Source organism: Pristiophorus japonicus, chromosome 27 (genome assembly GCF_044704955.1).
Source record: "Pristiophorus japonicus isolate sPriJap1 chromosome 27, sPriJap1.hap1, whole genome shotgun sequence".
Classification (NCBI taxonomy): Eukaryota; Metazoa; Chordata; class Chondrichthyes; family Pristiophoridae; genus Pristiophorus; species Pristiophorus japonicus.
The window spans coordinates 6,157,412-6,179,466 of NC_092003.1; the positions used below are offsets into that span (position 1 = coordinate 6,157,412).

The following is a 22,055-nucleotide window of genomic DNA, read 5'->3' on the forward strand; positions in this document are numbered from 1 at the left end:
CAGGCGCACATGCGGTTGAGAGGGTGGGCGGGGTCAGACTGGCGTCGGCGCAGTGAGCGCAGGGCGGTTGAGAGGGTGGGGAGGGTTTACATGTAGCGCAAGCGCAGTGAGCAAAGGGCGGTTGGAGAGGAGGTGGGTTTACATGTGGCGCATGCGCAGTGAGCAAAGGGCGGTTGGAGAGGAGGCGGGGTTACATGTGGCGCATGCGCAGTGAGCAAAAGGACGGTTGAGAGGCAGCGGGGTTACATGTAGCGCAGGCGCAGTGAGCAAAGGACGGTTCAGGCGAGGAGGCAGGTTCGACGTGGCGCAGGCGCAGATGAGCGCGGCAGCCGGTGGGCGGGAGCGGCGCTGAGGCGGTTGTCCAGCGGGCCCGGGAGTGTCGCGGCCGCCGCCGGAGGGGAAGGAGCGGGGACTGGGGCCCGGGACCGCACCGTGAGTATCGGGGAAGGTGTGAGGCCGGCGGTGCTCGGGCTTTGGGGGAGGGGAAAACACCGGGCACTCCCCCCCCCCCCCCGCGCCACTGTCGGAGGGGCAGTACTGAGGGAGTGCCGCACTGTCGGAGGGACAGTACTGAGGGAGCGCCGCACTGTCGGAGGGGCAGTACTGAGGGAGCGCCGCACTGTCGGAGGGACAGTACTGAGGGAGCGCCGCACTGTCGAAGGGACAGTACTGAGGGAGCGCCGCACTGTCGGAGGGGCAGTACTGAGTGAGTGCCGCACTGTCGGAGGGACAGTACTGAGGGAGCGCCGCACTGTCGGAGGGGCGGTACTGAGGGAGCGCCGCACTGTCGGAGGGGCGGTACTGAGAGAGCGCCGCACTGTCGGAGGGGCGGTACTGAGGGAGCGCCGCACTGTCGGAGGGGCGGTACTGAGGGAGCGCCGCACTGTCGGTGGGGCAGTACTGAGGGAGCGCCGCACTGTCGGAGGGGCGGTACTGAGGGAGCGCCGCACTGTCGGAGGTGTCATCTTTCCATGAGACGTTAAACTGAGGCTCCTGCCTCTCAGGTGGATGTAAAAGATCCCGGGGCCACTATTGGAAGAAGAGCAGGGGGAGTTCTCCCCAGTGTCCTGGGACCAATATTTATCCCTTGACCAACATCAGTAAAACAGATTAACTGGTCATTATCACATTGCTGTGTGTGGGAGCTTGCTGTGCGCAAATTGGCTGCCGCGTTTCCCACATTACAACAGCGACTGCACTTCAAAAGTACTTCATTGGCTGTAAAGCGCTTTGGGATGTCCGGTGGTGGTGAAAGGCGCTATAGAAATGCAAGTCTTTCTTCAGGTTTTACCAGGATGTTACCCCGGACTCTAGGGGTTAAGTTACGAGGAGAGATTACACACAAACTCGGGTTGTGTTCCCTGGAATTTCGAAGGTTTAAGGGGCGGTCTGATCGAAGTTTTCAGGATATTAAGGGGAACAGATGGGGGAGATAGAGAGACACTGTTCCCACTGGTTGGGGAGTCTAGGACTAGAGGGGGCAAAGTCTAAAAATTAGAGCCAGACCTTTTCAGGAGTGAAATTAGGAAACATTTCTACACACACACACACACACACACACACAGGGTGGTAGACGTTTGGAACTCGCTTCCGCAAACGGCAATTGGTACAGGGTCAATTTTAAATCTGCGGTTTTTGTTGACCAAAGTTATTAAGGGATATGGGCCACAAGCGGGTAGATGGAGTCAGGTCGCAGATCAGCCGTGATCTTATCGCGTGGCGGAGCAAGCTCGAGGGGCTCAATGGCCTCCTGTTCCTATGGACCGACGTCAACTGGACTAGTGTGTCCAGTTCTGGGCACCGCACTTTGAGGAAGGATGTCACGTCCTTGGAGAGGGTGTGGAAGAGATTGACGAGAATGGTTCCAGGGATGAGGGACTTCAGTGATGTGGATAGACTGGAGAAGCTGGGGTTGTTCGCCTTGGAGCAGAGAAGGTTGAGAAGAGACTTGATCGAGGTGTTCAAAATCATGAGGGGTCTGGACAGAGTAGAGAGAGAGAGAAACTGTTCCCATTGGTGGAAGGGTGGAGAACCAGAGGGACACAGGTTTAAGGCGATTGGCAGAAGAACCAAAGGCGACACGAGAAAAAACGTTTTTACGCAGCGAGTGGTTGGGATCTGGAATGCGCTGCCTGAGAGGGCGGTGGAGGCAGACTCAATTATGGCTTTCAAAAGGGAATTGGATAAGTATCTGAAGGAAAATATTTGAAGGGCTACAGGGTAAGGGTGGGGGGGAGTGGGACGGGCTGGCTGAGGTGCTCTTGCAGAGAGCTGGCACGGGCTTGATGGGCCGAATGGCCTGTGCTGAAACCATTCTGATTCTTTTCAGGTCAGTGGACTCTTGCTACACTGCTCTCTCCACAGATGCTGACAGACCTGGTTCAGTATATTGCTTGTTAATTTTTTAAAGAAAAATGCAGAGTGACCAGAGCACCACCTGTTTTCATTTCAAACAAAAATGCTGCAAACTCTTTTCCTGTTTGTCTTTTAGATTTTAGCATCTTCAGTTTTAATATCAAACCTAATTCCTATGTTTTACATCTGTCCTCCTTTCGTGATTTTTTTTCCCCCTTAATCCTCCCACTGCCTTAGCTATTCTCGTGTTTGTTTATTGTACGCTCTGGTCATTTACTGAGTGAAATCGTTCAATCTTACTTCCTCTTGTGTGTTTTTATCTCTCTTCCCCTTTTTCTATGAAAAGTCCTTGTTTATCTCCGAAGACGGGCGTGAGTCAGCTGCTGTGTTTTTATTGTTCCAGCATTTTGCTTTTCATTTAATTATTTTGAGTGGTTCCTGAGTCAGTAAGTCTGACCACGAAAAATGAAGCGAGAGTGTGAGATTTTTCTCTAAATAGAAAAATAAAGACTTGCATAATGACCCAGATCATCTGTTTTTAGTGATGTTGCTTGAGGGATAAATATTGGGCGCAGGTCAGCGGGGAGAACTCCCCTGCTCTTCTTCGAAAGAGTGGCCATGGGATCTTTTGCGTCCACCTGAGAGAGAGCAAACGGGGCCTCGGTTTAACGTTTCATCCGAAAGACGGCACCTCCGACAGTGCGGCGCTCCCGTCAGCACTGCACTGGAGTGTCAGTTGAGATTTGTTCAAGTTCCAAGAGTGGGACTTGAACCCATAATCTTCTGACTCAGAGTGTACTGCCCACTGAGTCACGGCTGACACAGGCAGGGAATTCATTCCTGGGATGAGAGGGCTGACCTATGACGAGAGATTAAGCAGATTGGGCCTTTATTCTCGAGTTTAGAAGAATGAGAGGTGATCTCATTGAAGCATAAAAGATTCTGAGGGGGATTGACAGGGTAGATGTTAAAAATAGGTGCAGGAGTAGGCCATTCGGCCCTTCGAGCCTGCACCACCATTCAATATGATCATGGCTGATCATGCAACTTCAGTACCCCATTCCTGCTTCTTCGCCATACCCCTTGATCCCTTTAGCCATAAGGGCCACATCTAGCTCCCTTTTGAATATATCTAATGAACTGGCCTCAACAACTTTGTGTGGTAGAGAATTCCACATGCTCAGAACTCTGAGTGAAGAAGTTTCTCCTCATCTCGGTCCTAATTGGCTTGCCCCTTATCCTTAGACTGTGTGCCCTGGTTCTGGACTTCCCCAACATCAGGAACATTCTTCCTGCATCTAACCTGTCCAATCCCGTCAGAATTTGATATGTTTCTATGAGATCCCCTCTCATTCTTCTAAATTCCAGTGAATATAAGCTGAGTCGATCCCATCTTTCTTCATATGTCAGTCCTGTCATCCCGGGATTGTTGGATTGTTTCCCCGGGCTCGAGAGTCTATGGGGGGGGGGGGGGGGGGGTACAGTCTCGGGATAAGTAGTCAGCAATTTAGGATTGAGATGAGGATGAATTTCTTCACTCAGAGGGTGGTGAATCTTTGGAATTCTCTGACCCAGAGGGCTGTGGATGCTCAGTCATTGAGTATATTCAGGACACATCTTTGGAGTCGAGGGGAATCAAGGGATTGGGGGATCGGGCAGAAAAGTGGAGTTGAGGTCGAAGATCTGCCGTGATCTCAATTGAATGGCGGAGCAGGCTCGAGGGGCCGAATGGCCGCCTTCTGCTTGTGTGTGATTGCAGCTTTTGCTGGCTTTATTTTACCTTCGTGTGTTTAAACGAGGTTTTCAAATCAACCCCAATTCTTTTGCGATTGCACATGTAATGTGTATCAGCTGTTTATGGTTCTCTGCCAGTGCTCCAGGGTTGTGAGGATTCATGTGGTTTTGTTGTCGATGGCTTACTCACTCTGATTCACCCTTGCCTGGAAGAGTGCTGATCTGCCAGTCTGTCACGGATTTTCCGGCTTTTAACAAAGCGTTCCAAGTAAGTTCCGGAACGTGGAGTTAACTGTTAATGGCGCAAACTCCCCCCCTCCCCCCCATTTCACATGTTCAATTTTGATGCGTTTGTCAGTAAAAAGTTGAAGTAAAATCTTCAGCTGCCCTTGCTTTTCTGGAGCGACGCACGAGAGCTACATATCGGCAATCGAAAGCGCTTGAGCAACCGAAACTTTAGGTAGACGGAGTTAACAGTTGTGTGCGATCAGAGTGGTGCTGGCAACCTTTCCCTGTTTAGTCACTAAATGTGCTTGAGCTGCACCAGTATGGCTGGCGATGTGAGCATGATGACAAGTGTCATCATAGGCTGTCCCTCGGAATCGAGGATGACTTGCTTCCACTCTAAAAGTGAGTTCTCAGGTGGCTGAACAGTCCAATACGGGAACCACAGTCCCTGTCACAGGTGGGACAGACAGTGGTTGAGGGAAGGGGAGGGTGGGACAGGTTTGCCGCACGCTCCTTCCGCTGCCTGCGCTTGGTCTCTGCATGCTCTCGGCGTTGAGACTCGAGGTGCTCAGCGCCATCCCGGATGCACTTCCTCCACTTAGGGCGGACTGGTCTTTGGCCAGGGACTTCCAGGTGTCGGTGGGGATGTTGCACTTTATCAGGGAGGCTTTGAGGGTGTCCCTGTAACGTTTCCTCTGCCCACCTTTGGCTCGTTTGCCATGAAGGAGTTCCGAGTAGAACGCTTGCTTTGGGAGTCTCGTATCTGGCATGTGGACAATGTGGCCCGACCAGCAGAGCTGGTCGAGTGTGGTCAGTGCTTCAATGCTGGGGATTTTAGCCTGAATGAGGACGCTGATGTTGGTGCGTCTGTCCTCCCAGGGAATTTGTAGGATCTTGCGGAGACATCGTTGGTGGTATTTCTCCAGCGACTTGAGGTGTCTACAAGAAAAACTTGCATTTATATAGCGCCTTTCGCGACCACCGGACGTCTCAAAGCACTTTTGGAGTGTAGTCACTGTTGGACAGACTGGATGCGGGGAGGATGTTTCCCTTGGGCTGGGGAGTCTAGAACAAGGCGTCACAGTCTCGGGATACGGGCTAGGAAATTTAGGACCGAGATGAGGAGAAATGTTTTCATTCAGAGGGTGGTGAACCTGTGGAACTCTCTACCACAGAAGGCTGTGGAGGCCAAGTCACTGAATATATTTAAGAGGGAGATACAGATTTCTAGACACAAAAGGCATCAAGGGGTATGGGGGAAAAAGCGGGACTATATTGTTGAGATAGAGGATCAGCCATGATCATATTGAATGGCGGTGCAGACTAGAAGGGCCGAATGGCCACTACTGCTCCTATTTTCTATGTTTCTATAAGAACATAAACAGGAACAGGAGTAGGCCATACGGGCCCTGAGCCTGCTTCGCCCTTTAATAAGATTGTGGCTAATATGATCATGGATTCAGCTCCACTTCCCCGCCCACTCCCCATAACCCTTTACTCCCTTATCGCTCAAAAATCTGTATCTCCGCCTTAAATTTATTCAGTGACCCAGCCTCCACAGCTCTCTGTGGCAGAGAATTCCACAGATTTACAAGCCTCTGAGTGAAGAAATTCCTCCTCATCTCAGTTTTAAATGGGCAGTCCCTTATTCTGCCTGCCTGGAGACTACAACGCATATAAGCCACTTTGGCATCGTTCTTTCAGTGTTGCACTTCCCCGGAGCCTAAAGATTAAACGTATTTTATTTGAAAGAAAGTCTTGCATTTCCACAGCGTCATTCACCACCTCAGGACGTCCCAGAGCGCTTTACAGCCAATGAAGTGCACTTTGAAGTGTAGTCACTGTTGTAATGTGGGAAACGCGGCAGCCAATTTGCGCACAGCAAGCTCCCACACACAGCAATGTGATGATGACCAGATCATCTGTTTTGAATCTACTCTCTGGTTATCTCTCTTCAAAGGCCGGAGTCCTGATATGTGAGGTTTTGCGTTCTGGTTTCCCTCGTGTTTGTTCCCTCCCTACCCTGTCATCTGCGACTCTGGGTAGCGCATCCGTCTTTGAGTCAGAACGTTGTGGGTTCAAGTCCTACTCCAGGCACATGAGCACAAAAATCTCGGCTGACACTCCAGTGCAGTACTGAGGGAGTGTCGGAGGGGCGGTACTGAGGGAGTGTCGGAGGGGCGGTACTGAGGGAGTGTCGGAGGGGCGGTACTGAGGGAGTGTCGGAGGGGCGGTACTGAGGGAGTGTCGGAGGGGCGGTACTGAGGGAGTGTCGGAGGGGCGGTACTGAGGGAGCGCTGCACCTTCGGAGGGGCCGTCTTTTGGATGAGATGTTAAACCGAGGACCCATCTGCCCCCTCAGGTGGACGCACCGTGTCCTACGGTACTATTTCGAAGGAGTTCTCCCCGATATCCTGGGGCCAATATTTATCCCTCAATCAACATAACAAAAGCAGATGATCTGGGTCATTATCACATTGTTGTGTGTGGGAGCTTGCTGTATGCAAATTGGCGTTTCCCACATTACAACAGTGACTGTACTCCAAAAAAGTATTTCATTAGCTTTGAAGCGCTTTGAGACATCTAGTGGTCGTGAAGGGTGCTATATAAATGCAAGTCTTTCTGTGACATGGTGGTGAGCTTGAACATTGCGCTTAAGACGTACGGTTTCATACTGGGGTCTGCTGGAGATCTTGGGAAGGCGACTCTGCAAGATCATCAGGTTTCCCCTTGTTTATTGTAGACATGCTGGCAGGTGACGTGGCTCAAGACAGGCTATAGGTAGAGGGTACCACGGCCAGCTGGCTTGCACTCCTGAAAAGAGTGGCTTTTGTTAGGAAGTAACAAGACCAGAGAATTAACACTGATTGTGATACAGTGGTAAATGGAGGCCAGGCATCTCCTTGCAGGAAGATGGGGGAGCAATATATTTTTTTGGAATGCAAGAAAAGGGATAAGCTTTGTACCCCAGTTCCTTTATAGACAGGTACGGTTCAGGCACGTGAAACAGTAAGAATGATGGAAACCATCGAATGAAGGGAACTAGCTCCTGGACTCTGTAATAAATTGCATCGCTTTTGTGAGAGAACCAAGTTTAAAATGTTCCCTGTCTGCAAGGAATCCAAAGCAGTTCGCTTCCGGCAGTAACTGGAGCTAATTGGATTGCTAGAGCGGTAGGAGCTAATTGGATTGCTAGAGCGGTATTGAAACCCCTACTTTTGATGCAAGCATGTTTCTGAAAGTGGCTTCCTCTCTGTTTTCAGATGGATCCCAGCGAGACGAGAAACGTGTTGGAATCGTCTGGAGGCTCTCAGCGGGGGAGTGTGTCCTCGTCCGTGGCTCGGCGTGAGTTTCTGCCGCGCTTCTCCCAAAACCAGTTTCTGTTGGACATGTGTGTGCTGGAGCGCGGGGAGGGGCCTGTTGTTGAAAGTATCATCATAGGCAGTCCCTTGAAGCGAGGATGACTTGCTTCCACGCCGAAAAGGGCTGAGTACACAGGCGTTTCAATGAAGGACCTAATATTCCAGATCCCGAACTACATCCTGAAGGGTGGAAGATGCCTGTGCATGGATTTTTTTAACATGGGGTGGCCGTTGCACACCAGCCACCACAAGGGCTTGACAGAGCTAGGTCTTGGTCCGGTGACACGGATAACCAAGTAGACTGGAGACCAGCTCTGCTGCACTGACCCAGTGCGCGCACATATCGCAGTGTGGGCTGGGCCCGTGCTGCCCCTGGGCCCCTCGCCTCTTCTAGGCCCCGATCACATCCCTCTACGGACTCTCGCTGCTCCTTCGCCCCTGACCTCGCCGTTCCTGCTGTACCTGCCCGCACTGCAGTCAGCCGTCGCCCTCCTGCAGCAGCACGCGCTGCTCCCTGCAGTGCATACTGCCGTACGTTGCTCCCTCTAATGGCCCTGGCCTGCTGCTGGTATTGCAGGCCGGGACCGTGCCAATTTCCGGGCCAGTGTCCAGTGTGAAAATAATGTGGGTTCTAGCTCCCCTGTTGTCTCAGTCGGTGAAGGTAGCCTGTGTCTGACCTCCGGGGGTCAGCACGTGCACCCTTCAGTCTGCTCTGAGCTAGCAGCCTTCATCCAACATACAAACAATGACGGACAGGTAAAGACCCTCTGGTCCATCCAGCCTGACCCCAAAATTGCAATACCTTGTCTATCACCAATATATACACTCTCCACCCCACTAGAAACCATGTGAGCTCCTGGGAGAGGCAAAAGAACCAGATTTAAACAAAACCTAAAAGCAAAATACTGCGGATGCTGGAATCTGAAATAAAAACACAGAATGCTGGAAATCTCAGCGGGTCTGGCAGCATCTGTAGAGAGAGAAACAGAGTTAACATTTCGGGTCGATGAAGGGTCATCGACCCGAAACATTAACTCTGCTTTCTCTCCACACATGCTGCCTGACCCGAGATTTCCAGCATTCTAAGTTTTTATTATAAACAAGACCCAGGCCAATTTGGGGGGAAAAAAATCTGGGACATTCCTCTCCGACCCATCAAAACTAGTCCAGGAGATCCCTCTGGCCCTGAATTCCCTGCAGTACCTACCTTCTGTAAGAGGCGATCGCCTCCGCAGCCAGAAACAAATCCAGCTTTCGCTTGAAGGAATTCAGCGAGTCTGCATCCACCACATGAAACGCCAACTTGTTCCAGAGGTCTACTGTTCTCTGGAAAAGAACTACCTCCTGACATCTAACCTAGATGTAACCTTATACAACTTAAATTTGTGCCCCATGGCCCTGCCTAACTTATTTAATTGAAATAAACTCAACTGGAACACTGTCTATTCCCTTCATTATCTTATAAACCTCAGTCATATTCCCCCATAGTCTACACTGCTCTAAGAACATAAGAAATAGAAGCAGGAGTAGGCCATAGGGCCCCTCGAGCCTGCTCCGCCATTTAATAAGATCATGGCTGATCTGATCATGGACTCAGTGTCGAGGAAATTTCTAAGTTAAATTAACTCAGGCGGAGGCTTTCAGAGTCGTGCTTCGAGAGAATTTTATTTTAAAAAGCGAGATATCTCGGAGAGCCTGCTTGGACCGTACCAAGGCAGAAAACTCTCCTGTACAAGCAAATTGTCCCTACCTTTATACAGAAATAGAATACAGAAATAGAAAAGGAATCTTATTCATTAGTTCCGTGAGTACAAAGGTCGTCTCGGGAGGCACACACTCTATCTGTCCTGGCATAGTTTCTCCCTGTTCACAGTCTGATAAGCAGAATATCAGGAGACTCCCTTTTAATACCGGATAGTCATTTAATTACATTTCTAAGTTTCAAGGCTAAAAAGTGTGGGTGTTGTTCTAGTCCTATTATTTCTTCAAATATAGCAAAAACAGAATTTAAGCCTTCCCTTTACCATAAGCCATAGATTCATAGATTCTTTCTTCCACACTCAGCTCCACTTCCCTGCCTGCCCCCCATAACCCCTTATCCCCTTTTTGTTTATGAAACTCTCTGTTTCTGTCTTAAATTTATTCAATGTCCCAGCTTCCACAGCTCTCTGAGGCAGTGAATTCCACAGATTAACAACCCTCTGAGAGAAGAAATTTCTCCTCATCTGTTTTAAATGGGCGGCCCCTTATTCTAAGATCATACCCCCTAGTTTTAGTCTTCCCCCATCAGTGGAACATCCTCTCTGAATCCACCTTGTCAAGCCCCCTCATAATCTTATACGTTTCGATAAGATCACCTCTCATTCTTCTGAATTCCAATGAGTAGAGGCCCAACCTACTCAACCTTTCCTCATAAGTCAACCCCCTCATCCCCAAAATCAACCTAGTGAACCTTCTCTGAACTGCTTCCAAAGCAAATATATCCTTTTGTAAATATGGAAACCAAAACTGCACGCAGTATTCCAGGTGTGGCCTCACCAATACCTTATATAGCTGTAGCAAGACTTCCCTGCTTTTATACTCCATCCCCTTTGCAATAACTCGGTCCCTTCATTCAAGACATTAATATAGATTGTAAACAGTTGAGGACCCAGCACCGATCCCTGCAGCACCCCACTAGTCACTGTTTGCCAACCGGAAAATGACCCATTATCCCGACTCTGTTTTCCTCTATCCATGCTAATATATTGCCTCCGACCCAGTGAGCTTTTATCTTGTGCTGTAACCTTTGATGTGGCGCCTTATCGAATGCCTTCTGGAATCCAAATCCACCACATCCACTGGTTCCCCCTCGTTACATCCTCAAAGAACTCCAGCAAATTTGTTAAACCCGATTTTCCTTTCATAAAATCATGCTGACTGCTTGATTGAATCATGCTTTACCAAATGTCCCGCTACTGCTTCCTTAATAATGGACTCAATGGTACAACACACTCAGACTCCAGTGTGCTCCACTACTAGTTCACTCTAAACACAAGTACAATTTAAGACATTGATGCCAGTGAAGACCTAGCAATAAACCCATGACATTACAATTTTAAATACAAAGGCTTAGCATTTCCCAGGCATCCCTAAGATAGCGAGTTCCAACTCCTTTAGACTTGGAATTAGTCTAGTGACCCTCTTCTGCACATTTCTAGACTCTCAATATCACCCACCATGTGAGGAGACCAAAACTGGGCACGGTTTTCCAAGTGCGGCCTGACTAAGGTCTTGTACAAGGACAAAACAGAACGCCTTCATCTGACATACGGACAGGTAAAGATCCTCTGATCCATCCAGCCTGTCCCCCACAATTGCAATACTTTGTCTATCACAAATATATACACTCTCCACCCCACCCGAAACCATGTTTCTGGGAGAGGCAAAAACACACAACAAACCCAGGCCAATTTTGGGACAGGGGCAATCTGGGAAATTCCTCTCCAACCCATCTAGGCGGGTCGCAATAATCCGGGAGATCACTGGCCCTGAATTGCTTGCAGTACCTACCTTCTGCAAGAGAGGATCTCTGTCCCAGCCAGAATTCAGTCGGGACGACTGTTGCCTTGTGTGTTCGTGAGCGAGGTAGAAGGATATTAACCAGTGTTTCCACACTCTCCCTCGCTTGCTATCCAGTGACTGCTGCTGAAAAGTGTGTGTGGGGCCCGGGGGGGTGGAGGGGGATGGTGGGGGCAGGATCGAGGTTTGGCTGTGTTGCCCTTCCAAGTTGAATATCACTGCCTGATAGAGTGGTGGATGCAGGTTCAATGGTAGCTTTCAAAAGGGAATTAGATAAATACTTGATGGAGAAAAAAATTACAAGGATACGGGGAAAGAGCGGAGGAGCGGGACTAACTGGATTGCTCTTCGAAAGAGCCGGCGCAGACTCGATGGGCCGAATGGCCTCCTCCTGTGCGGTGTCATTCTTTGAACAGCCTGGTCACTTAAGCCGAGGTACCATCATCATTGTCGGCAGTTCCTCGAAATCGAGGACGACTTGCTTGCACTCTAAAAGTGAGCTCTCAGGTGACTGAACAGTCCAATACGAGAGCCACAGTCTCTGTCAGGTGGGACAGACAGTGGTTGAAGGAAAGGGTGGATGGGACGTTCCTTCTGCTGCCTGCGCTTGCTTTCTACATGCTCTCGGCGATGAGACTCGAGGTACTCAACGCCCTCCCGGATGCTCCTCCTCCATTTAGGGCCGTCTTGGGCCAGGGACTCCCAGGTGCTGGTGGGGATGTTGCACTTCATCAGGGAGGCTTTGAGGGTGTCCTTGAAACGTTTCCTCTGCCCACCTGGGGCTCGCCGTATAGGAGTTCCAAGTAGAGCGCTTGCTTTGGGAGTCTCGTGTCGGGCGTGCGGACGATGTGGCCCTGCCCAGTGGAGCTGGTCGAGTGTGGTCAGTGCTTCGATGTTGGCCTGGTCGAGGACGCTAACGTTGGTGCGTCTGTCCTCCCAGGGGATTTGCAGGATCTTGCGGAGACATTGTTGGTGGTATTTCTCCAGCGATTTAAATACAGCAGGTAGGATGCAATAGATGGGACAGTGGGGAGGAAGGGATCATTCCATTAGCATCATTTTATGAGCAGCAAGTGAACTCAGAAAATTGCAAACGAGCGTTCCCCCTTCTGCACGGGTCTGAGCACATTTAAGATTGAGTCCAAATTCCCGCAGCATTTTTAAGTGTGTGGCCGTTTGTTTCTGAACAAAATGATTCTGTCCTTTTGGTTAATTTATTCCCCCCCCCCCCCTCCCACCCTCTGCTTTTCCCAGACTCTGAGGTACTGGTTTACCTAGTGAACGATTCGGTCATCCAGCTCTCCTTGGAGAATCTGACGTCCCTCACGGCAGGAGAGCTTGGCAGATCGGTCCGGGAAACGCTGCAGTTGCCTGATCAGGCTCAAGAGGTTTTCTCATTCTGGCTCGTGTCGCCATTCTTAGGTGAGTCTGTGCGGTCTTCACCGGCCCTGTAGATCGAAGGAAAGAAAGACTTGCATTCATATAGCGCCTTTCATGGCCACCAGACGTCTCAAAGCGCTTTACAGCCAATGAAGTACTTTTGGAGCATAGTCATTGTTGTAACCAGTGGGGTGCCGCAGGGATCAGTGCTGGGACCCCAACTATTTGCAATCTATATTAACGACTTGGAAGAAGGGACTGAGTGTAACGTAGCCAAGTTTGCCGATGATACAAAGATGGGAGGAAAAGCAATGCATGAGGAGGACGCACACAATCTGCAAAAGGACAGGTTGAGTAGGTTGGGCCTCTGCTCATTGGAATTCAGAAGAATGAGAGATGATATCGAAACGTATAAGATTATGAGGGGGCTTGACAAGGTGGATGCAGAGAGGATGTTTCCACTGATTTGGGAGACGAGAACTAGAGGGCATGATCTTAGAATAAGGGGCCGCCCATTTAAAACTGAGATGAGGAGAAATTTCTTTGAGGGTTGTGGATCTGTGGAATTCGTTGCCTCAGAGCTGTGGAAGCTGGGACATTGAATAAATTTAAGACAGAAATAGACAGTTTCTTGAATGATAAGGGAGTAAGGGGTTATGGGGAGTGGACCTGAGTCCATGATCAGATCAGCTATGATCGTATTAAATGGCGGAGCAGGCTTGAGGGGCCGTATAGCCTTCTGCTCCTATTTCTTACGTTCTTATGTAATGTGGGAAATGCGGCGGCCAATTTGTGCACAGCAAGCTCTCACAAACAGCAATGTGATAATGAGCAGATCATTTTTTTTTTGTTATGTTGATTGAGGGATAAATATTGGCCCCAGGACACCGGGGAGAACTCCCCTGCTCTTCTTCGAAATAGTGCCATGGGATCTTTTATGCCCACTTGAGAGAGCAGAAGGGGCTTCAGTTTAACGTCTCATCTTAAAGGTGGCCTCTCCGACAGTGCGGCACTCCCTCAGTACTGCCCCTCCGACAGTGCGGTGCTCCCTCGGTACTGTGCTGGAGTGTCAGCCTAGATTTATGTGCTCAAGTCCCTGGAATGTGACTTGAACCCACAACCTTCTGACTCGGAGGTGGAAGTGCTACCCACTGAGTCACGGCTCACACTGATTGGGTGGTGAGGTGTCTCCATTTGTGGAGTAATAAACACATTCACCATAAAAGGTGCTGGAGGTGATTTTAACAAGATACATGGGGTAAACGCTTGCAGTGTGAAGTACTGGGGATTGTGTGTTGCAGTCAGTTAGACTTTTGCCAGCTGGCTTCAAGTTGAATCCAGTGTGATGGGAGGGAGGTCTCCTCTGTCAGCTGGCTGGACGGGATAGAATTAATTTTGGGCTGTCTTTGACCCCGAGATGAGCTTCCAACCACATAACCCCTCCATCACCAAGACTGCCTACCTCCGTGACATTGCTCAACTCCTCCCCTACCCCTGCCCCAGCTCATCTGCTGATACCATCATCCATGCCGTTGTTACCCCTAGATTTGACTCTTCCAACACGCTCCTGGCCGGCCTTCCATCTCCCGCCCTCCGCAAGCTAGAGGTGATCCAAAACCCGACTGCCCCCCTGTCCTAACTCTCACCGGGTCCCGCTCACCCATCACCCCCTGTGCTCTCTGACCTACATTGTCTCCCGGTCCGGTAACGCCTCGCTTTTAAAAATTCTCCGTCCTTGTTTTCAAACTCCTCCATGGCCTCGCCTGCTCTCTATCTCCTTGTGCATCTGCGGTTGCCGTGACATTGCCTCTGCTTTGAATTCCACGCCACAAAAACAATGCAGATGAAGCACATTTCGAGCACCAGTGCCTCCTTGCAGGTCGTGAAGCTGCAGTATAAACGGGATCATGGGCAAATCTTGCTGTCCCTGTAATAGATCCCTTTTGCTAAACAGTTTCTGCCATAAGGTGGTGGACGTGGGCACGCGTTTATCCTGGGCAGGGAATCCTGTACTTTATGCCTCTGCACTGAGTATCTCTTGCTGTGCAGCCATATTCTCCCAGAGGATTCCCAGAAATATGTCCTAACTGAGTCATTCATCCTGAAGCCCTTATCCGTGCCCTTGTTACCTCCAGACTTGACTATTCCAATGCACTCCTGGCCGGCCTCCCACATTCCATCCTATGTAACTAGCGGCGATCCAAAACTCGGCTGCCCTGTGTCCTAACTCGCACCGAGTCCCATTCACCCATCACCCCCTGTGCTCGCTGCCCCCGTGTCCTAACTCGCACCCAGTCCCGCTCACCCATCACCCCCTGTGCTCGCTGCCCCGTGTCCTAACTCGCACCGAGTCCCGCTCACCCATCACCCCCTGTGCTCGCTGCCCCATGTCCTAACTCGCACCGAGTCCCGCTCACGCATCACCCCCTGTGCTCGCTGATCTACATTGGCTCATCCTTGTTTACAAATCCCTCCATGGCCTCGCTCCTCCCTATTTCTATAATCTCCTCCAGCCCCACAACCCCTCGAGATGTCTGCGCTCCTCTAATTCTGCCCTCTTGAGCATCCCTGATTATAATCACTCCACCATTGGTGGCTGTGTCTTCTGTTGCCGAGGCCCCAAGCTCTGGAACTCCCTGCCGAAACCTCTCCGCCTCTCTTTCCTCCTTCAAGATGCTCCTTAAAACCTACTTCTTTGACCAAGCTTTTGGTCACCTGCTCTAATTTCTCCTAATGCGGCTTGGGGTCAAATTTTTAATCTCTTAATACTCCTGTGAAGCGCCTTAACTTAAGAACTTAAGAAATAGGAGCAGGAATCGACCATTTGGCCCCTTGGGCCTGCTCCGCCATTCAATAAGATCATGGCTGATCCGATCATGGAGTCAGCTCTACTTCCCTGCCTGCTCCCCATAACCCTTCACTTCCCTCATTGCTGAAAAATCTTGTCTATCTCCGCCTTAAATATATTCAATGACCCAGCCTCCACAGCTCTCTGGGGCAGAAAATTCCACAGATTTACAGCCCTCAGAGAAAAAAATTCCTCCTCATCTCAGTTTTAAATGGGCGGCCCCTTATTCTGAGACTATGTTCCCTAGTTTTAGTTTCCCCTATGAGTGGAAACATCCTCTCTGCATCCACCTTGTCGAGCCCCCTCATTATCTTACATGTTTTGATAAGATCACCTCTCATTCTTCTGAACTCCAATGCGTAGAGGCCCAACCTACTCGACCTTTCTTCATAAGTCAACCCCCTCATCCCCGGAATCAACATTGTGAACGTTCTCTGAACTGCCTCCAAAGCAAGTGCATTCTTCCTTATATACGGAGACCAAAACTGTACGCAGTACTCCAGGTGTGGCCTCACCAATACCTTGTATAGTTGTCGCAGGACTTCTCTGCTTTTATACTCCATCCTCCGTGCAATAAAGGCGCTACATAGATACAAGTTGTTATTGCAATATTAAACCGAGCTTTTTCCCGCTGGATATTGAAGAGCAGGGAATTCCGATGCCTCGGCCAACGTTCCCTCACTCAACACCGCCAAAGAAGTGCATCAGCCAGTCATTCATTGCAGTTCCGCTTGCAGGTTATTGCTGGCACAGAATTGCTGCCTGGCATTTGCCTGTGAAACAGTCGCTGCAGTTCAGGAAAAAAAATTAAAATTCATTGTTTGAATCACTGAGTCATATGAAATGTGATATATAAATGGAAGTATTATTCTAGGTAGTGTTGGGGGGAGGTGCGGGGAGGTGGAGAGAGATACAAGTGACTGGAGGGCTCCTCTCAAGCCTGCTCTGTATAAATTTGCCGCATACTGAATTTCTTGCTTGTGAGCAAATCTCACATTAAAATAACGCACCCTTAGGGTCTCGCTGTCCAAAATGACTACACCCACTATCACTTAAATACCATGGATTTAGCTACGCACAATGCCCGCATTGTGTGTGTGTCTTTAGAAATCTGCCCGAGACAGGCGCCAAAAAGACATTGCCGTGGTCCCGTGGCTGTAACAGAAGATCTCATTTTTCCCCATGATTGTGAAGATTACATTCTTGCCGTCAGTCGGGTTGAAGCCTCCTGTTGACCACTTAAGGTGCAGCTCTGGTTAGTTGGCTGGAGCGAAGTTGAATTAACAGAAGAACATGAACATAAGAATTAGGAGCAGGAATCGGCCCCTCGAGCTTGCCCCGCCATTCAATAAGATCATGGCTGATCTTCGACCTCAACTCCACTTTCCCATCCTGTCCCCATATCCCTTGATTCCCTTAACATACAAAAATCTATCGATCTCTGTCTTGAATATACTCAAAGACTGAGCCTCCACAGCCCTCTGGAGCAGAGAATTCCAAAGATTCACCACCCTCCTCATCTCAGTCCTAAACCCCTTATCTTGAGACTGTGACCCCTGGTTCTAGACTTCCCAGCCAGAGGAGGCTGGGGAATTTTGTATGTTTCAATGAGATCAAAACTCATTCTTCTAAACTCTAGAGAATATCGGCCTAGTCCATTCAATCTCTCCTCATAGGACAATGCCCAGCATCCCAGGAATCAGTCTGGTGAACCTTCGGTGCATTCCCTCTATGGCAAGTATATCCTTCCTTAGGTATTCCGCCCATTGATGAGAGAACCGTGGCCTCACTGTCTCGAGTGTCCACGGGCAATCAATCCTGGACAGCTCCCTGAATAATTGAGATGCCTGTTCCTCCTCGACCTATTAGTACCGATACAGACAGGCTTGTCTGAAAGGGCACTTGGGACTGTGTTTTAGAAGAACAGTAAAGGAGGTTATAAGATTGCGGCATTACTGGTACTAGAAGATGCTAACTTTAGGCATGTAGTACATATGCCGCCCAGGACAAAGCAGCCCACTTGATTGGCACCCCATTCACCACCTTCAACATTCACTCCCTCCACCACCGGCGCACCGTGGCTGCAGTGTGTACCATCTACAAGATGCACTGCAGCAACTCGCCAAGGCTTCTTCGGCAGCACCTCCCAAACCCATGAGCTGTCACCGTCTAGAAGGACAAGGGCAGCGGGCGCATGGGAACACCACCACCTCCACGTTCCCCTCCAAGTCACGCACACTCTCCTGACTGGAAATACATCGGCCATTCCTTCATCGTCGCTGGGTCAAAATCACAGTCAATGCCTGACTTAACAGTGTCGTGTTCGGAGGGGGTGGGGAGAGGGAGGTGGTGCGGAGAGAGAGAGAGAGGAAGAGAAAATAGATTTTTGAATAAGTTCATCTAGAAGGCAAAACCGAACCTTTTGTGATTGATTCTGGGAGAACAGGGCGATCTTGAATCCGGGGAGGAGTAGTTTTGAGGCTGAGGGGAGCGATAGGACGAACCGAGGGCGGAATGTTAAACGTGCTCTGCTCATGATCCTCCACGTAACGTTCCCCCCCCCCCCACTCCTACCTGACGTGTTTTGCTCATTCGCAGAGCTGCAGCTGAAACCCAAGCACCACCCGTACAAGGTCAGCCGGCAATGGCCGGACCTCCTTTACCGCTTCACCAAGTGTCCCACTGACGACCTCGTTCACGGTGAGTGTTACGCCGCTCCGCAACTTTGCTGGGAATTTTTAGGAAACGGGAAACGACCGCCGTGGCCAGCGCACATCAACCCCCCCCCCCCCCCTACCTGTTCACCGTATTCTCCAATTACCCCCCTCCTTCCCTTCCTCGCTCGCCAAAAGTGCATTTAAGTATCTCTTGCTCACATTTCTATAGCGCTTGCTTCCCTAATCCTGGAGGGTAGCTCAGCCGAACTCTAATGAGTTCTTGACCAGAGTCCAAACATCTCCACATCCAACAGGACTCACTGCACAGTGATTCGTTTTGTTCACCCCCCTCCCCCATCCTCCTTAGCCTGAGGGTACTGCGAGCAATTGCAGCACAGATAAGAACATAAGAAATAGGAGCAGGAGTAGGCCATACGGCCCCTCGAGCCTGCTCCGCCATTTAATACGATCATGGCCGATCCGATCATGGACTCGGGTCCACTTCCCCGCCCGCTCCCCATAACCCTTTATCCCCTTATCGGTTAAGAAACTGTCTATTTCTGTCTCAAATTTATTCAATGTCCCAGCCTCCACAGCTCTCTGAGACAGCGAATTCCACAGATTTACAACCCTCTGAGAGAAGAAATTTCCCCTCATCTCAGTTTTAAATGGGCAGCCCCTTATTCTAAGATCATGCCCCCGAGTTCTAGTCTCCCCCATCAGTGGAAACATCCTCTCTGCATCCACCTTGTCAAGTCCCCTTATACGTTTCAATAAGATCACCTCTCATTCTTCTGAATTCCAATGCATAGAGGCCCAACCTCCTCAACCTTTCCTCATAAGTCAACCCCCTCATCTCCGGAATCAACCCAGTGAACCTTCTCTGAATTGCCTCCAAAGCAAGTATATCCTTTCGTAAATATGGAAACCAAATCTGCATGCAGTATTCCAGGTGTGGCCTCACAAATACCTGTATAACTAGCAAGATGAGGATTGAAGTCTGTCTTGCTCAGTATCACAATGGGTGGTAAAATTACCCACTGACCCATGAGAACATAAGAAATCGGAGCAGGAGTTGGCCATTTGGCCCCTCGAGCCTGCTCCGCCGTTCGATAAGATCATGGCTGATCTGATCATACTGCGTGCAGTTTTGGTTTCCATGTTTACGAAAGGATATACTTGCTTTGGAGGCAGTTCAGAGAAGGTTCACTCGGTTGATTCCGGAGATGAGGGGGCTGACTTATGAGGAAAGGTTGAGGAGGTTGGGTCTCTACTCATTAGAATTCAGAAGATTGAGAGGTGATCTTGTCGAAACGTATAAGATTATGAAGTGGGTGCAGAGAAAATGTTTCCACTGATGGGGGAGACTAGAACTAGAGGGCATGATCTTAGAATAAGGGGCCGCCCATTTAAAACTGAGATGAGGATAAATTTCTTCTCTGAGGGTTGTAAATCTCTGGAATTCGCTGCCTCAGAGAGCTGTGGAAGCCGGGACATTGAATAAATTTAACACAGAGATAGACAGTTTCTTAACCGATGAGGGGATAAAGGGGCTGAGTCCATGATCAGATCGGCCATGATCTAATAAAATGGCGGAGCAGGCTCGAGGGGCCGTATGGCCTACTCCTGCTCCTATTTCTTATGTTCTTATCATGGGCTCGGCTCCACCTCCCTGCCCGCTCCCCATAACCCTTGACTCCCCTCTCATTCAAAAATCTGTCTATCCGCCTTAAATACATTCATTGTTCTTGTGTCTCGCCTAGTCCACCTGGCTGAGGTGCAGATCCCACGGCCGTGTCCGTCGCTTGTTCAGTTTCTGTCCTAACGGTATCCCTCTCTCCGACAGATGAACCGTCGCTGCAGTTTCGGAAGAATGTGTTCTTCCCCAAAGGCAAGGAGTTACAGGTGGGTTTCCGGCACAGCTTCTTCTGTGCCCTAGACTGCGATTTCATAGTCTTGGTAATGCCACGAAAACTGCAGTGTCAGAAGCTCCAACTGCTTTGCGGAGGCCGATGAAATGGCAGCTCGTTGCATGTGCGGGGTGTCGTGTCTGTGTAAAATATATGACTCCAGAGGAATTAAGGGATGAGTTGAGGTCGAAGATCGGCCGTGGTCTTATTGAACGGCGGAGCAGGCTCGAGGGGCCGTATGACCTCCTCCTGCTCCTAATTCTTGTGTTCTTATGAGATCTTCCTTCTAAATTCAATTTAAACGCTCCAACCTATTTGGAACCTGTAGCGTGGTAGACTGAAACACGGCTCTGTGAGTGTACTGTCGGCTTAAGACCCACCTGCTCCTGTAAAATGAACACGGAGTAAATCCCCTGAGTTTGGACGCTATTTAAACTTTTAGTTCTTTACATTAGACACTAGAGACCAGCAATGTTAGAGACCAAGAATGAATCTATCCAAGGAGAGGAGGACATGAATATTTAGCTCCCACGACAGCAATGATTTTTTAAGTAGCGTAAAATTGCTTTAGTGAGTACAACCTGCCTCCCAGTAAGCATCAGTGCCCACCCCCGATTCTACTTACAGGTACAATTACTTATCCACAGAATCTTTCACAATGCCCTGTGTTTTAAAAGTATTCCCTTCTATTTCTTTACGGAGTCAGCTGTGGCTCAGTGGGTAGCGCTCTCGCTTCTGGGTCAGAAGGTCGTGGCTTCAGGTCTCACTCCAGGGACTTTGAGCACAAAAATCTAGGCTGACACTCCAATGCAGTGCTGAGGGCGCGCTGCATTTTGGAGGTGCCATCTTTCGATGACGGCACTGTCGGAGGGGCGTCGCTGAGGGAGCGCCGCGCTGTCGGAGGGGGCGGCGCTGAGGGAGCGCCGCGCTGTCGGAGGGGGCGGCGCTGAGGGAGCGCCGCGCTGCCGGAGGGGCACCTGGCCAATATTTATACATCAATCAACATAACGAACAAAAATAAACAGATGATCTGGGTCATTATCACATTGCTATGTGTGGGAGCTTGCTGTGTGCAAATTGGCTGCCACATTTCCTACATTATAACAGTGACTACACTCCAAAAGTACTTCATTGGCTGTAAAGCGCTTTGAGACATCCGGTGGTCGTGAAAGGGGCTATATAAATCCAGGTCTTTCCGCAAACAAGTTCCTGGGTAAACAGGTTTGTTGGGATTTCAGATCGAGGACGAGGGCATCCTCCGGCTGTTGTACGAAGAGGCCAAATTTAACATTCTGGAGGGCCGGTACCCCTACGACCTGGAGGACTGCTTCCAACTTGGCGCCCTTGCTTGTCGAATTGAGCTCGGCCCCTTCGATCAGGATCAGCACAACCAGGCTTTCCTCAGGTGAGAAGGGCAACGTCGCTGCTGAATCAGAAAGCATTCCATAATTTGGAAAGTGAGGTTCTGTTTGAATTGCTGATTTAAAGCCTCCATTTTAAAAACAAATGGGTCGATTGTTCCCGCGTGGGTCACTTCAGCCTTGAGCGCTGGCCAGGCTGGGTTCCGCTGCTGCTGTTACCTGCTGAACGATCTCGGTCCTCCCTCCGCTGTAATCGGCCCCGTCTGGAGGCTCCTCGCACGGAGCAGTTGATGTCCAACCGGGCCAGGCACATTGGAGCAGTGAACAGCCTGGTCCAATTGCAGCGCCGACTGGGAACGTCAAACTCTGCACAAACCGTTACAAATACATTACAACACCCACCCCCACCATTCCATAAGCACCAAATCCAATTGTAGCACCAACTGGGACCAGTAACTCCACACAAACCAGAACTGATCCTCACTATTTGGCTTCTTGCCTGTGAGTACATTACTGAGATTCAGTTCTGGTTTGTGTGGAGTTGCTGGTCCCAGTTGGTGCTACAATTGGATTTGGTGCTTATGGGATGGCGGGGGTGGGTGACTATTGCATTTGCTTCAAGGGTTCTTTGCTTAAGATTTTCGTCGCAGCACATTGCT

At 49.9% G+C, this 22,055-nt stretch overlaps 1 protein-coding gene across 3 annotated transcripts in view; it reads left to right on the forward strand.

Annotated features, from left to right (window-relative positions):
* Positions 1-295: 295 nt before the first annotated feature.
* Positions 296-22,055, forward strand: part of frmd8 (FERM domain containing 8) — a 44,365-nt gene continuing 22,605 nt past the window's right edge. Inside the window, exons 1-6 of one of the 3 annotated variants that reach the window (XM_070868180.1) lie at positions 312-432; positions 7,581-7,662; positions 12,495-12,662; positions 18,067-18,168; positions 19,972-20,030; positions 21,274-21,440. In XM_070868180.1, the coding sequence (XP_070724281.1) occupies positions 7,581-7,662; positions 12,495-12,662; positions 18,067-18,168; positions 19,972-20,030; positions 21,274-21,440 (578 nt within the window). In that variant the 5' untranslated portion in view covers positions 312-432. Of the gene's footprint in view, positions 433-633; positions 707-7,580; positions 7,663-12,494; positions 12,663-18,066; positions 18,169-19,971; positions 20,031-21,273; positions 21,441-22,055 lie in introns of those variants that run through there. The other 2 variants (XM_070868181.1, XM_070868182.1) reach the window with 2 other exon arrangements.